The sequence below is a fragment of the Pleurodeles waltl genome, chromosome 8, assembly GCF_031143425.1.
Source record: "Pleurodeles waltl isolate 20211129_DDA chromosome 8, aPleWal1.hap1.20221129, whole genome shotgun sequence".
NCBI lineage: Eukaryota > Metazoa > Chordata > Amphibia > Caudata > Salamandridae > Pleurodeles > Pleurodeles waltl.
The window spans coordinates 1,147,187,770-1,147,204,377 of record NC_090447.1 but is presented as its reverse complement, the minus strand read 5'-3'; the positions used below and the strand labels follow the sequence as shown (position 1 = coordinate 1,147,204,377).

Here is a 16,608-nt window from a genome sequence, read left to right as displayed (position 1 = left end):
CACTTTGACGTACTATCCACAAAACCCTGCATAATGAATACCATCTCAATTTGTTTCCATGCTTTACCATTATAGTTTATGGTGGTGGTGTGTAAAGAAATTGTCTTGCGAGAGCTCTTTGTCTCCCATAATCAAACTATTCATGCCCAGGTGGTCAGCATGTTCTCAAGTCCCAGATGTAGCAAAAATGGAGAAGCATTTTCTATCACCAGTGCTAATGGAGAGGCTGAATTGTCTCTTGACGGCATCCTTTCTATGATTTTCAGATCAGAAGCTAACATTTCTAAGATGAACGCAAGCCCTATGTGAAGAAGGGAAAGAATGCATGGTTGACCAAAACCTTGGACTGAGAACATGGAGATCTTGTACTATCTAGTTTGCAGGTGTGCCCAACAGAGAAAATGGAGCAGCAGTGTTGGGTGCAACAATGTATCTTTATGGGTGGATCTGATATAACACAGTGTCTTTGCAGGGCTTCCGATGTAAGATCCATGTCAGAACACCACAAAGGTTCAAATCTACTCTGGTTTCTGATTTATAGATTGATTCTGGTCTTCTTGACTTATGGTTTGATAAAGAGCAATAATGGTCAGTTTCCCCACTACTTCCCAGGCAGCAGAGGGCAGAAACATATACCAAACTACTGTAGGGACACCTTATAATGGGGAACATAGGAAATGCAACTTGGGAGTTAAAATTCAGATTTATCATTGGGATACATTATAGTATTGTCACATGACTTTGCATGGAATACTTTCTAACAATATTTTAAAATGCAAACCACATGGTATCATAAACATAATCTTCACTACATTCAGGCCCCTTGAGTAATAAACTCCTTTCCCACACTTGCTTTCAGAATGTTTACCAAACACATCAAAAGAAATTAATTTAGCGAGACGATGATAGTGGCACAGCAATGCTACAATTCACACCAAAATAACCAATCAAGACAAGTCACTGGGCTACCAATGCTGTGAACACCCATGGCATCAGGGCAGGACATCTTTGGATTACCACACAGATAGCTCCCAATTGTCCAAAGAATCTCACCACAGTAATTAAATTGAAATCACACATTCGACATAGACAAAAAGTGGACCCGCTATCTTGGTCACATTCAAAGTTGTGCAAAGAGACTAGACTTTATGTTTTGCATAGAAGACAAATGGTATTCAGTGAAAAGGCTCCCCAGTCAGCTACCTTAAGATGTGCAATACAGTCAGGTGGAGAAATACAAAGTGCACACGTCTGTTTGGCCGGCCCAACACACCTGTCCAAACAGACATGCGCACTTATGGTGCACATATCCCTCTCCTCTGTCAGCCCCCCTCCAGCCCAGTCCCGCCCGCCCTCATGCAGTGGGGGCGACCTTCCTCTGCCTTAGCGGGGGGCTGCTGCTGCTCAAAGTATTATTTTTATAAAGAAATGTAATTTGCAGAATTATAATAAAAATGGGACATACCTTCTGGACATGAATGCCCTGGAGTGCTGCCAGTCTGCATGGAGTTGGCTGATTTCCTCCGCTGCCCACACCAAGTTGTCCGTTACCGTTGTAACCCCAGCCATAAACCTGGAGAGAAATTCTTTAACCATCACAAACCTGATAGAATGTTATCATCACGAGGTCTGTAATCCAATCATACTAAAATACATGCATCTATACAAAGAACCTTCACTGCACACAACCCTACAAACTAATTTTCAAAATGCACACAAAAGGTCAGCCTAGGCAACTGTTTTGTTGCTCTTAAAAATATACTGCTCAGCTAATTATCTAGTGTATTTTTAATTAAAAAAGCCCTCAAAAAGGTTCTATAAGGTATAGGTTGTAGTAAATTATACCTCCTCCACAATATGCTCCGCAGAAATATTCTGCAAACTTTGATCAATGCAAAGGGGTTGACGGATGGAAGCTTTGCTGTTTGAGTGGCAGTGACTTCTCAGGTTGAATTATATAGCTTTCTAATCTAGAGGAATTTGAATCTGTGTAAAAAACAATAATGCTTCAAGAAACCAGAACATACACGAATAGCTCATGTACAGGTATTGTTTAATGTCATTCGCAACTATTTATTGTATATTCTGCTCCAGTCTTTCTCGTTTTGGCAAAACCTCTTCAACAACACTACCAACATATATTCAATGGAACATAAAAACACATAAAACAAATGTATTTTTAATTGAGTTTTATATAGTGCAAACTTGGCCAAAGTGCTTCAGAGCACTTTACAAGAGAACAAGAACACACTTGGACCCAGCAGATAGAATCAAGAAGCAAATGTCAGGCAGATGGTATCTGGATAGATCGGAGAAGTCAATAAGCAATGGCAAAGCCCATAGGTTTAACCAATGAAGAGGCAATTGGCCTTAACCAAAGTGTTTTAGCCATGTTATACATCAGCATTAATACAAATTAATGGTTGTAGACAAGAGTGGTGTGTCATAGAGTGGAATGTCAGAGTGGAGTGGAGTGGAATGGTGCAGAGTGTTGTGGAGTGGCGCAAAGTGCTGTGGAGTGGCATACAATGAGGTATTGAGGAGTGGCGTAGAGTGGAGTGGCATTGAGTGGGGTGGCACAGTGTCATGGAGGGAGTACAGTGTCGTAGAGGGGAAGGGCATACAGTGGCGTATTGTGTCAGAGTGGAGAGGCATAGAGTGGAGTTGAGTGCTGTGGAGTGGCATAGAATGAAGTAGAGTGTTGTGGAGTATAGTGGAGTGGTGTTGATGGAGTTGCGTACAGTGGAGTGGAGTAGACTGTCCTAGAGTAGAGTGGCATAGAGTGAAGTAGAGTGGCATAGAGTGGAGCAGAGTGTTGTAGAGTGTCATGAGTGTCATGGAGAGAGTAGAGTGTTGTAGCTTGGAGTAGCATGCTGTAGAGTAGAGAGGAAGGGAGCAGAGCGAAGGGACATTGAGTGGAGAAGAGTGGCGTAGAGTAGAGGCTTGTAGAGCAGACAGGCACAGAGTGGAGTAATGTGTCATGAAGTATCATGGAGAGCAGAGTGTCATGGAGGGAGTAGAGTACCATTTAGTAGACTGGAGGAGCAGACAGGAGTAAAGTGGCATAGAGTGAAGTGGTGTAGATGGAATAGATTGTTGTAAAGTAAAGTGGCGTAGGGTCGAATAGATTGTCTAGAGTGTTAGGGAGTGGCAGAAAGTAGAGCAGAGTGTTGAAGAGTGGAGTATAGTGCCATGCAGTGGCATGGAGTACGGTAGCGTAGAATGTTGCAGAGTGGAGGGGCGCAGAGCGAAGGGGCATACAGTGGAGTAGAGTGTTTTTAGAGTAGAGTGCCACAGAGTGGAGTAGGGTGATATGTAGTGTCATTGAGGGAGTAGAATGTCATAGCACTGAGTGGAGTGGGTTAGAGTGGAGTCGAGTGTCAGAATAAAGTGGTGTAGAGTGGAGTAGATTGTCGTAGAGTGGAGTTGAGTAGTGTGTCATAGAACGGAGTAAAGTGGTGTGGAGCAGAATAAAGGGAGTTAAATAGAACATTGTAGAGTGGAGCAGTGTTGTAGAATGCAGTGGCATAGAGTGGAGTACAGTGTTGTAGAATGGAGTGTCACAGAGTGGAGTAGAGTGCATAGAGTGGAGGGGCATAGAGTGGAGTGTTGCAGAGTATTATGGCGTATAGTGAAGGGTCTTAGAGTGGTATGGAATGGAGTGGATTGTTGTAGAGTGTAGTGGCGTAGAATGGATTACGCATGGTGTGCCATTACAGACAACACATTTCCAATTGAAATGACTATTACATTTGCACAGATATACAGTTTTACTGATAGAACTACACAGTGCACAAACAAATAATGTGTGGAAATGGCATCACCTAGTGTATTGTTCCGTTTTGATTGTATTCAAACATTTGTTTCCACCACACTTCAGAATAACAAAAAATGTGCTTCATTTGGCCTTTCCAAATTTTGATATGTTCTGAAATATCTGAACATTTCATTTACTTACATCTACATTTTGTTGTGTGCTAGAACACAGCCTTTCCTTTCACAACCCCAGCACGATTGTCACATAAATCCTCACATTTTGAAGTTAGAGAAAGAAAAGTAAACACCAATCTCTCTCAGAAGACAGAGCCTGACATATGACCTCTGTCTTTGAATACAGAGCAAATGTGACAAGAATAAAATTTAAAGACCAGTTTATGGAAAGCAAGCACTTGTGGGAGAATACAAGGAGTCATGTAAACAGGTTATGCTCCACGGGAGGGACTAACTAAAGCTAGACAGCCTAAAACAAATAAAACCAGCAAAAGCAAGCAACTGTGGGTTACAAAATACAAAGTCAATGGTAAGCAGATGGTGGAATGCATTCCCAAGGAAGCTTTCAGAATGTCTTTAAGAAGTTTTTAGCGAACCAGACAGCTGAGCTGTCTGTTTACAGTTTGCTATAAAAAGGGGATGTGGAGAAGTGAACATAGGTTCATCCAAAGGGTTTCTCAAATAGGAGGTTTTTGAGATAACTTTTAAACATGCAAGACTAGACGCTGTGCAAAAAGCAAACAGGAGGGAGTTCCAGATCCTTGTTGCACTGCAGAAAATGCTTAATTAATGATTACTTACAAATAACCACACACATCTCAATGAAATATGCTGTCTTCATTTGACAAAAATACTATGATCGTCTGGAGCAAGCATCACACACTAAGGGGGAGTTTCCTATTCATTCAACCAAAAGGTTACAATCAGTACTGTGCTGAGGTTATAGTTACAAGGACAGATAACAAAGGGGTATTTTTTCTTTAATCCCCAAATGTCAACTCCACCCCACAGTTGAGGGGAACTATTGCTCCCTTGCAAAACAACAGAGAGACTAATAGTTGTTAGAAGTGACTGACTGTGCAGGCTTGCAGACCTTATTTCCCAACCTCTCGGAACAGATTCTCTGATCCTGCTCAGGCACAATCTGTACTATTTCAAATAACTGAACCTTGAAAACTAAGTCCTATGTTAGTTTCTAGGACTGTAATTGACAATCAGCCAAGAGAGATGCACTGAACAAATACCGACCCAAAACCAGCTTAGCTGCCTGGGCAGCTCTGTCTGCCAGCTGTTTGGCAATCGCTTTGGATGCTTGGCCTCTGACTTCCAAATCCAGATCTCCTTTGCCCATTTAGGGAACCTGTCAAAATGCCAATCAAGATTATCGCTGTACTGGTTGGCTGGAAATAAGGAATTTGAAAGTAGCTCATTAGATCGGACCATAGCTTCTTGCCATTGCCCACTTGCTGTGCTCCGAGTGGAAGATGCACAATTGGACTTGCAAGTTGGAGAGAAGCTGTCCTGGTGAACCTGGTGGATAAACCAAGGCCCAACTAAGACTTGCATGTAGGATGACTCACGATTAGTAGCCCAGAAAATTCCGCCTTGCAAGAAGGTTATTGATGCGCCAAACACATGAAAAGGCTGCACTTGCTGATGAGCCTACTATATTCCGTTCCTGTGTAAGTGTTCTCCAGCCTAATAGTGAGGATGTGGGCTAATGATTCAATGGTTTACAGGAGTGTGGGATGAAAGAGTTTGAAGAACCTTTTAAACTCTGCGCGAGCCCATGTTACCCATTCCCAAGCTGGAGAAGCAACCTTCTTGCTACTACCCCAGACTTTAGAGGTGTTTCACTTTCTTTTTTTTCGTTCTTTATTTTATTTAAAGTTTAATAATGTTTTACAAATAGAACACTGATATTATCACTCTCCTGTAGAACATAAATCGTGATACATAAATCAATATACAATTAAAAGTTGATGTGCATAGATACATTAAAATGTCGAGTAGAGCTCATTCATCCATACTTAGGTCTAAACATTTCAAATCGCTGATCCTCATACAGTGTAAATTTCCTTTTCAATTATGAGACACTAAGTAGATCATGTCTTAGTCCATGTGGAGGACCAAAACCATTTGTCTTGTCAAGCCGGGACAGATTTAGGAGTCTCAAAGGCACCTTTAACTGAATGCATAACTACAAACCATATGGAGTGTGTGACAACAAAACAAAGTCAGTCAGACCACTATCCATATGATGTTTGGGATCCTGTTGAATGTGTTTCATTGTTCGTGGAAGCTTTAAGTAGAATTTCTAAGACTGGTATCACACAACTAGACTACATTAAAACCTTTATCCTATGAATTTTAGGTACGATGTTTTCTTTGGTTGCTGTTCTGGTGTCTATCTGATCTCAAACTATAACATTCCATTGATGCAGATGGGTATTTAGTAGTCCGGTGGGCAGCCTCGCCACCACAAATTCACAACTGTGACCAGCCATTAGGCAGATACAGACCCTTAAATAATTTTTACCAAACATTTTTGTTTTTTTAATCATTTTAACCAGTTAGAGAAAAATAAATAGACCATTTAGTGAATCGTCTAGCATTAGCATGGACACAGTACATTATACATTTTTAACTTAACACTCTTAGCCCCACCCACCCACTTCCCCACTTCCCAGTGCTAGCACAAATTCTTCAGAAAAGTAAGCCAAAACTGCATGTTACAAACTCATACTTGTGCAAAAAAACTATGTTACAAAGAAAGAAAGATGTTAAGTCATACATCTTACTTTTACCCACACTGCCAGGAGAAAGAGGGCAGCAACATCCATCTCATTACATTTGTGTACTTTTGCTTCAGTTTATGGATGTCAACACCAGGACACTGCGCGCTCTAAGGGCAACATAATGCAAAATGACAAACCTTATGCAAAGTAATAATTCATGCATTATGTGTTGATAATGCATATTAACTTTTTGCATTGCAGGTATTTATCTTGAAATGTCATTAATGCTGTTTGTAATGTATTGTTAATTTTCAAGCCTTTCCTGCAGCCAGGCTGGGTGTGGCATGTGGGTGGGGCTTGGGTCTATTTAGGGAACCCAGCCCAGCTCCAAGTGCTCACTATTCAGAGGTCCCTGTGCAGAGCACCAGCATTTTCCTGGGCTCCTGTTCCGGAGGCCTACTTGGACATTTCCTGGCCCTGACCTCATTATCTTGCTGATCTTCAAGCAGGGCGGTAAGGCGGAGGTCGGGGTAGGCCCCCAACTCCGTTTCTACAAACATTTGAGTTTTTGGCTTTGTGATTTACAGTGTGCACGATTCATTCTTGCCAATTAACCCTTGCAGTTCAAATAGGCAGAGTGCGCAATCATTTCGAGGCATTTGAATCTTGATGGTTGAATCGGCAAGTGTGCGCGATTCATTCTTGGCAATTAACCCTTGCAGTTCAGGTCGGCAGATCGTGCGATCATTCTAGGTACTTGAGTCTTGATGCGCAGTCTGGTAATAAGGTGCACAATAATTTCTGGGCAATTGAATCTTGAAACTTAGATCAAACAGAGTGTGATCTTTCTAGACAAAACAAGTTTAGTCAGTTTGCCTACTCTACAGTATCATTCATGAATCCTATAGCAGTTAATTCTTTGGGAACAAATGTACTCATTGACTCGTGTTGTGGCGTAATTGCTATTCTAAGGATTAACTTGAGAGAGTTCAATGTTCAGAGTATATGATTATAAAAAGGTCACGTTATTGAAAAGTTCTTGATCGCTCATGTTATTAGAGCATAAAGAATTAAAACTAAGTTCATGAAGAATAATGCGAATGATCTTCCTATTGTGTTCTTAACTCTTGCTTCCACAGGTCTCCTTCCCCGTTGTTCCCAACCTAAACTCCATCCCCCGGTTGGCCATTCTTTAACTCTGTGCTATGAAAGCTAGTAGAGATTGGAGCTGCCAAGAGGTGGACATATTGGGAACAGGTGCGAACCCCGAGGATCCGGTCTCGATGACAGAATAGTGAGCCCACGAATCTTAATCCTCCTGGTTTGTGCTAGGTTTTCAATATGGCCACGTTGGACGAGTTACTTAAGGTAATTACGCAGCTTCGATTGTATGTAGTTGAATCAAAAAACATAGCATCCAATCTAGCAGAAAGGGTGGATCAGTTACAAGACAGAGTGGGAAAGAAGGAGCAAAGTCCTCTGGGTGCGGGTTGGTTTAATCCTCCTCCTCAAAGTTCAGGAGGGAATCCTCCAACTAACATATCACTCACAGTTCCCACACTCATTCCTTTGCCCCCCCCCCCCCCAGAAAGGTTTTCAGGTGATCCTCAGAAGGTACAATCCTTTTTGACTCAAGTAGAATTGCATTTCACCTGTAGGCCAAACACCTTCCCTGATCCCCAATCCAGGGTGGCCTTCTTGATTTATTTGACTGGAGACGCGGCCACCTGGGCAATCCCTCTCGTGCGTCGAGATAATCGTTTGCTTTATAACTAGAGAGACTTTGTCAGAGAATTTGAAAGTGTTTTTGATCGAAGAACAGTTATTCTGTCCGCAGACCGAGAACTGTTAGAATTGTGACAAGGAAATAAGGATCTTGTCTCTTACTTGGCTAAGTTTAATCGGCTGGGAGCAGAAACAGCCTGGCCTGAGGAAAAGAGATCAGCCCTGTTCTATCAAGAACTCAAAGATAAGTTAAAAGACATTCTTGCACAGATTGATCCTCAACCCCCGGATTGTCAAGATCTGATCAATCTTGTTTTAAGATTAGACCATCATCTTTTAAGATCAAATCTGTTTATTGTTTTATAGATATATAAACATACAAAACACTACTCATCGCGGGACATGAAATGAGATACATCAGCACAGAAGCATTGTCGTATCTTCATATAAAGGTCTCTCTCGTGTATCCCAAAAACATGCTCAGCAGGACCTCTCAGTCAATCCTCTCCTTGCTGAGCCATGTGCCCACTGGCGATGACCAATAGGCATCCAACATGTCAGTCCCGCAGATGAGAACCACATAAACATATAAATAATAAACCTTCAACAAGGCTTCCCTTCAAGAGTCTGTGTCATCCTTCTACCTTTCCCCTCCTCAACCCCCTACGTCATCCAAGCACACTCCCTCTGCAACAACCTCTCCAGCAACACTCCAATCAAGGATTCAAATCAGCCTCAAAACTCTCAGGTAGGTCGGGCATGTCAGCTCAGTAAATTCTGCAGAAAGAAGCCAAAGGAATGGCTTCCACAATGCGCCCAGGTCTCCTACCCGCTGCTGGGAGGCTAATGTAAGTTTCTCCATTGCAAGAATAAACCAGAGCTTCTGGAGCCATGAGACACGAGTCGGGACCCTGTCTGTACCCCAGAGAGCTAGAATCAGCTGCAGCGCTGCATTAAGTGCTAGGGCCATCTGCCTCCCTTTTAGAGATCTTAAAGGAAAAGTAAGAGGATTGGGCAACCCCAATAAGATGTACAATGGAAATCTCGGGATCTTAACCTGTAACGCTACATCCATATCATCAATAAGGTTTTCCCAGTAACGATGTAACTTGGGGCAGTGCCAGAGCAGATGCACCAGTTTGCCTGTAGCTCCACACCCTCTCCAGCAAAGGTCTGTCTTACCAGGATCTCATGCATGCAACCACGCTAGAGTGTAGTACCAGTAAGAGGCGATTTTGTATGATGTCTCTGTCCCTGCCGCATTATACGCTGTAAGGTGTATTCTATAAAATATGCTGTCCCATTCCTCATCCGAGAGTTCTCTCTCCAGCTCCCTCTCCCACCTCAGCTGACCCTTTGACTTAGGCGGGAGGCTTTCTCCTTGCAGAAGGCGATAGAGCTCCGATATAATTCTCCTATCATCCGTCTTTAGGAACAGCCATTTCTCAAATGGCGTGAGAGGCCTATCTATCAGGGCTCTGTTCGCCGGTAAGAGAGCCCAGTGCCGAACCTGATAATACATCAGCCTATCCGCCTCCACTAGGCCATAGGCCTCTCTCATCTGGTCAAAGGACAAGACCCCGTGTTCATCAAAAAGGCTTCCCACCCTCCTACAGCCCCCCTCATACCATTGTCTCAGGCCTTCCAGAGAAAGTCCAGGCCGGAAATCAGGGTTCGCACCTATGGGGGTCATCGGGGAAGGGAAAGAAGTCAGTCCTAAACGGCAAGCCACCGCATCCCATACCTGTAACATTGTCCCAGTAATCGGGGACACATAAAGACCTCCAGCTCTATGCCTGCGCCGGAGCCAAGGCTCTTTCCAAATATGAGAACCCGCCACCGCCTGATCCATAAAACACCAGTGTTTCTCCGTGAGTGGGCGGCTCGACTCTACAAGAAAGCGCAGCTGTGCTGCCTGAAAATATCTCAGAAGACACGGGATCGCCAGTCCCCCACTACTCTTATGGTGGTATAAAACCTGCCGCAGACTACGAGCCGGTCGACCCTCCCATATAAATCTCAGGACCGCCGATTGTAGGGTGGCAATCGTCTGGGGGGGGCGGGGTCAATGGAAGCACCTGAAATTTATACAATATTCGCGGTAAAACTGTCATCTTGACCGCAGCTACCCTACCCAACCAAGACAGCTTATACCTCCCCCACAACTCCAAATCCCGCTGTATATCGCGTACCAACTTAGTGTAATTCAGGTTCACCGTTTTTGCGGCAGACGTCGCTAACTCAACCCCAAGATAGGAAAGCCGCGAGGATGACCAAATAAAGGAATATCGAGCTCTCAAATCTTCCTCATGGACAGCGCTCAAGAACAGACTAAGGACCTGGGACTTCTGCATGTTCACTTTAAATCCCAAAACCTGGCAAAATTCAGCTAGAAGCTCCATAAGCGCAGTCAAAGAGGTAGCGGGCCCCGCAAGTGTAAGAATCACATCGTCTGCATATAGAGTAATAAGATGGTGGTCTCTGCCAAATTTCACACCAGTAACCAAGGGGCTATCTCGTAAGCGCTGTGCGAGGGGCTCCATATATAGCGTAAACAAGAGGGGAGAAAGTGGGCATCCTTGTCTAGTCCCACGCCCAACCGGTAACGACGTAGAGAGCACACCATTGACTCGAACCGCCGCTCTAGGGGACCGATAAGCACACCGGATCCAAGACCTAAAGCCCGGGCCCAGACCGAAGCGCTTCAAGACCCGGAAGAGGTATGGGCAATGTACCCTATCAAACGCCTTTTCAGCGTCGATAGAGAGGAAAAGCGCCTCCCTACAAGATCTATCAATTTTATCTAATAAATGCAGAAGTCGCTTCGTATTATCGCCGCATTGTCGATTTGGGATAAAGCCTGACTGATCGGGATCGATAACGCCCGGCATATAAGAATTAAGGTGGAAGGCAAGTATCCCCGTGAATGATTTAGCATCTATGTTCAGAAGCGAGATCGGCCTATACGAAGCACAGTCCTCTGGATCCTTACCCGATTTATGTATAACAGCAATGGTAGCGTCCAGCATACTCAGCGTCAGGGTCCCTGTCGTCCGAAAGGAATTAAAAAGTCGTGCAAGGAGGGGGGCGAGCTCCGCACAAAAGGTCTTATAAAACAACGCCGTGAACCCGTCTGGGCTGGGAGATTTCCCATTCTTAAGGCGGAAAATCACCGATATAACTTCTTCTGGCCTTATCTGCTGGTCTAATAACGTCGCCTCCCTCCCACCAAGACGAGTGATTGCTATGCCCTCTAAATAAGAGTCCAGGGCCGCATCGTCTTGCTCATCTGCCGCATATAAACTCCGGTAAAACCCCGCGAAGGCCTCAGCAATCTGATCACTCGTGTAGGCCACTTCACCGGAAGGAGAACGAATCAGTTTGACTGCCGACGCCGCACGCTGTGCTCGCAACCGATGCGCTAATAACTTTCTGCATCTATTGCTCCCAATATAGTATTTGTGATTAAGTCGTACTACTGCGTACGCCGCCCTATCCCAATCTAGTCGCTTCAGCTGCTGCCTTGCCTTCTCTAACTCACGCCAGATTCTGGGCGCGCCAGTCGATTTATGAGAACGCTCCAGGACAGCCACCCTCTGCTCTAACTTCTCTCTCACCTCTCTCCTCACTCTATTATCCCTCGCTGGCAAAGCCATCACCTCGCCCCGCACAACTGCTTTCAACGCCTCCCAGACAGTCTCCATGGAAGTGCTGCCGTCATCATTAAAGGCAATATAGTCCGCAATCGTACGCCAAAGCGACTCCACCTCTGACTCACTCTGAAGCAATGAGTCCCTAAAGCGCTAGCTTGGGGTAGCAACGCGACCTACCTCCATGGCCAATTCAACAATAATAGGGGCATGATCAGTCAATGCCCTGGGCTCAATCGTAGCCTCTCTAACCCGGGACATAAACTCTTGTGAAGCCAAAAAGAAAATCAAGCTGTGCGTAGGTCTTGGTAGCTGCAGAGTAGAAGGAAAAATCTCGGAGTGTAGGATGCGACTTCCTCCACACATCCTCCAAACCACACTCAGCAAGCCACTCCTGCCCCAACTCCGACAATACCCCAGTCTGCCCAAAGCGCTGACCCGAGCGGTCAAGCTCGTTGTCCATCACCCGATTAAAATATCCCCCTATCAGAATGGTGCTATCTGGCAAACTAAATATAGGGGAGATTGACTGTCCCAGGAAAGCCTCCTGCTGGGAATTCGGAGCATAAAGGAAAGCAACGGTGAAAGAAAAAGACCCAAGCCGCATTCTAATAGCCAGGAACCTACCTGGGACTTCAAGTACCTTCCCAACTACCTCCCCAGCAAAAGTCATCGAGAGCAATATTGCCACTCCCGCATGTTTCGTGGTAGCTGAGGACCAAAGCTGCCTAGGGAACCATCTTGAGCGCATGCGAAACGTGTCTTTGTGTAACAAGTGGGTCTCTTGTAAAAGGCAAATGTGACTCCCAGATTTCTCTAGACCTCACAGAATCGCTAGCTGCTTGGTTGGGTTGTTAAGCCCACGGACATTCAAACTTAAACACTTAACTGTCATATCGTCGCAGGGATATAGTCACCCAGGGGAAAAGAGCACGGGGCTGCTCCGCCAACATCACTCATAGACCGGACTCCCAGGGAAGCACACCAACAGACAACCATTGGGCACAACAGGTGCTCACAACAAAAGAGTACTCTCGCACTCATCTCCAAAGAGGAAAAAGTCTCAACTGGGCTGTGAAACCCCCTCACGTTCACCAGCTAGGCCCGTCCATCCCGCCGCCCAGGCCTCTCCTTGACAGCCCATAGGCCAGCAAATAAGCGACCCAATGCTAACCAGCTGCCCTCAGGCGCCCTAATCTTGAATATTGGTCCCAGCTGCCACATTGCTCACTGCCGACAGTCGCTCCAACAGTTGCTCCGACGCGGTAGGTTGCTGTCGCTTCCTCCTTCTCTCCTTTCTCCTCCAGCTCGGCGGTCCTCACCACTCGGGCCTGGCTTTACACCCAGGTCCTGGCCACCCTCCGCCAAGCCCAGGATCCGGTTCGCCTCTGATATGGACTTCACTTGATGGAGCTGCGCCTCCCAGCGAAAGATGAGGCGGAACGGGTGACCCCAAGAGTATGACACATCCTGTGCTCGCAAATGTTCCTTAATGGGCTTGAGTTCACGCCGCCGCTGCAAAGTCCGAGCCGAAAGGTCCTGAAATAATTGGAGCTGGTGCCCTCTAAATTGGATCTGCGGCAGATTGCCTGCCCGTTGCAATATACTGTCCTTGAGCCAATAATTATGGACGTATGCCAGGATATCCGGAGGGCGATCTCCATAACCTCGAGCCCGGCCCACCCGATGCACTCTATCAAGCGTGATCTCTCAGGACTCTTCCAGGCCCAGAACTGAACAGAACAGCTCCACCACGAACTCTCCAATGTCCTCCTTCTCAGCCCCAGACGGTGCTCCTCTAATGCGGATATTATGCCTGCGTGACCGGTTCTCTAGGTCCTCCACCACAAGCTGCAGGAGATCCTGTTGCTCCCGCAAGCGAATGCATTCCTGTTGGAGATCCACCACCTCCTCTCCCCGGGAGATTTCACCATCCTCAACCTGCGCCACCCGTTCCCCTAGGGAGGTGACCTCTGCTCTCAACTCTTTTACCTCGTGGGAGATGTCCCTTCGAAGCTCTTGGAGATCACTCCGGAGCAAGTCAAAAAGGGAGGCCAGGAAGCCCTTCGGAACCGGGGCTCCCTCATCCTCCTCCACCTCACCCCTCGCCTCCGGAGACCTTGCAACAGGTGGCCCCTCAGGAGCCCCACCTGGCACTGGGCGAGCCCTGGCGAGCATGTCTCTGACAGTCCGTTCCCACTTGCCTTTAGCAGCCTCCATCACTCCAGCTCCCTACTGCGTCGTGCGTCCAGCCCAATCGAAGCCTTCTCAGAAGTACGCCCAGGGGTCGGGCCCCCGAGACTCACCCGTGTCACCAGCCGCCACTGACTTCCCCACTCACGGGCAGTGAACGTCGCTTCTCCACCACTCCACTTGCCTCGTCCCCAGCAAGTTCCACCGCGGGCCGCCTGCACCGCCGATCAGGGGCCCCAGGGCCCCGCATAACCAAGAACTGCTCTGCACCCGACTCCGTCTGCTCAACAGTGCACCAGCACCCTCAACTCTCCGACCAGGGGCGTAGGCCTTGCAGCTCTCGAGGCTCCGCCGCTCCGCGCCACATCAGGAACATAGCACGGCCCCCGCCAAACACCAGCAGTGCGGCGCCCTCCTGGGCCGCCGCTGCACCACTTCTCACTGCCGGCCCGCCACCAGGCACAGGGGCCGGCCCGCGGCCCAAACCGCGCCCGCTACGGGCGCCGGTACCAGCTGCGCGGCTCCGCTCTTCTGCTTGGCACCTCCACAGGTGCCCAGGGCCCCCTGGGGCTCCCCGCCATCCGGAGCGTCGGGCGTGATCACCGGGCCACTTAAATTCACCCCAACTGGGGTCGCAGAGCCATGCCAGAGGCCTAGGTGGCAGAGCGCGGACAAACACGTCCGCTCACGCCGCCATCTTGGCCACGACCCGACCATCATCTTTTAGAACGACGGGGAACATGCAAAAAAAAAAACTGAGAAAAATTCCTGGTGTGTTCATGAGCATAGAGAATCACAAGTTCATGGAGACAACAATCATGAACCAATGGTAATAAGAACCATCAGGCGGCCCTTAATGAAAGAAGAGAAAGATCTACGTAGAAAGAACGGACAATGTCCGTACTGTGGTCGAAAAGGCCCTTTCGCTAAAGAATGTCAAGCAAAACCAAAAAGTAAACAAACCCCTACCAAGAAAGTTATAGCAAATGCACAGATCAATCAGGAAAACTAGAACAACCAAGGTGTAAGGAAGGGTTGCTCTTGGGTTTAACCGTGGACCCTTCACAAGATGCTAAAAAGGTTTTACTCGAGTCAAGACATTTAAAATTAGATCTAGAAGTGCTGGTAAAACAAAAGACTTATCTAAAGAAAGCCTTAGTAGATTCCGGGGCTAATGGTAATTTTATCGATGCACAATTGATTCAAACATGGGGGATCCCATGTAAGAAGAAGAAAACACCAGAAATAATACAAGCTGTAGATGGAAAACTCCTAGCTGGAGGTCCGGTGACTCTGCAGACCTTCCCCTTGTCTGTGATCTGTAAAGGGGGAAATCAAGACACTAAACATGCAGAAAAAATAATCTTTGATATAATCCATGCTCCTCAGTATGGAAGTATCCAAGGAATACCGTGGTTAAGTTACCATAATCCTTTAATAAATTGGCAAGAAAGGAAAATCACGTTTTCTTCACTTCTGTGTAAAGAGAAATGTCTCCGGACATCAAGTGACACAGATTCCCACAAATCCCACATAGCCACAGCCGCTGAAAAAGATGTAACGCTGCCTTTGCAGTATTCATCCTTCCTTGATGTTTTTATAAAAACAAAGCAGGAACCTTGCCACGTCACAGACCCTATGACTGTCAAATTGATCTGACTCCTGGTGCTATACTCCCTAGTTGTCGTGTGTATGCGCTGTCTGAACATGAAAATCAATATCTAAGAAGCTATTTAGATTAATTTCTAGCTAATGGATTTATCCGCCCTTCCAAGTCTCCTGCAGCATCTCCTCTTTTTTTTTCCCCAAGGCTAATGGGGATCTTAGGACTTGTATAGACTATAGAGGATTAAATAAAATCACAGTAAAGAATAAATACCCATTACCCTTGATCCCTGTTCTGTTGGATCAAGTTAAAAAAGCCACTATTTACACCAAGTTAGACCTAAGAGGAGCTTACCACCTAGTCAGGATGAGAGAAGGCGACGAGTGGAAAACCGCCTTTAAAACTAGATATGGTCTATTTGAATACACAGTCATGCCCTTTGGACTTTGTAATGCTCCAGCAGCGTTCCAATTCTTTCCGAATGATGTCCTTAGAGAATATCAAGATCTATTTGCAATAGTTTATATTGATGATATTCTAATCTATTTTGATAACGAAGTCGAACATGTACAACATGTCCAAACGATTCTCACAGCCCGTCGGAAACATCATTTATATTGCAAATTGAGCAAATGTGAATTTCATGTTACCACCGTTGAATTTTTAGGGGTCATCCTTACCCCTCAAGGCATGGTCATGGCAGAAAGAAAAGTGCAGGCAGTATCTGATTGGCCAATCCCAAAAACTGTTCGAGATGTTCAGTGTTTCGCAAATTTCTATTGCAGGTTCATAGACAACTTCTCACAGACAGTGACACCAATCACCAAATTACTACGAAAGAAAGAACCATTTGTATGGTCTCCAGAAGCTGACAAGGCTTTTTCAACCGTAAAAGAAGCCTTTTCCACCGCCCCAGTCTTGACTC

At 46.0% G+C, this 16,608-nt stretch overlaps 1 protein-coding gene across 2 annotated transcripts in view; it reads right to left on the bottom strand.

The window, feature by feature from the left end:
* Positions 1-16,608, bottom strand: part of RCBTB2 (RCC1 and BTB domain containing protein 2) — a 463,444-nt gene that overhangs the window by 165,796 nt on the left and 281,040 nt on the right. For both annotated transcript variants that reach the window (XM_069205377.1, XM_069205376.1), the window contains one exon: positions 1,466-1,573. In XM_069205377.1, the coding sequence (XP_069061478.1) occupies positions 1,466-1,573 (108 nt within the window). The remainder of the gene's footprint in view (positions 1-1,465; positions 1,574-16,608) is intronic.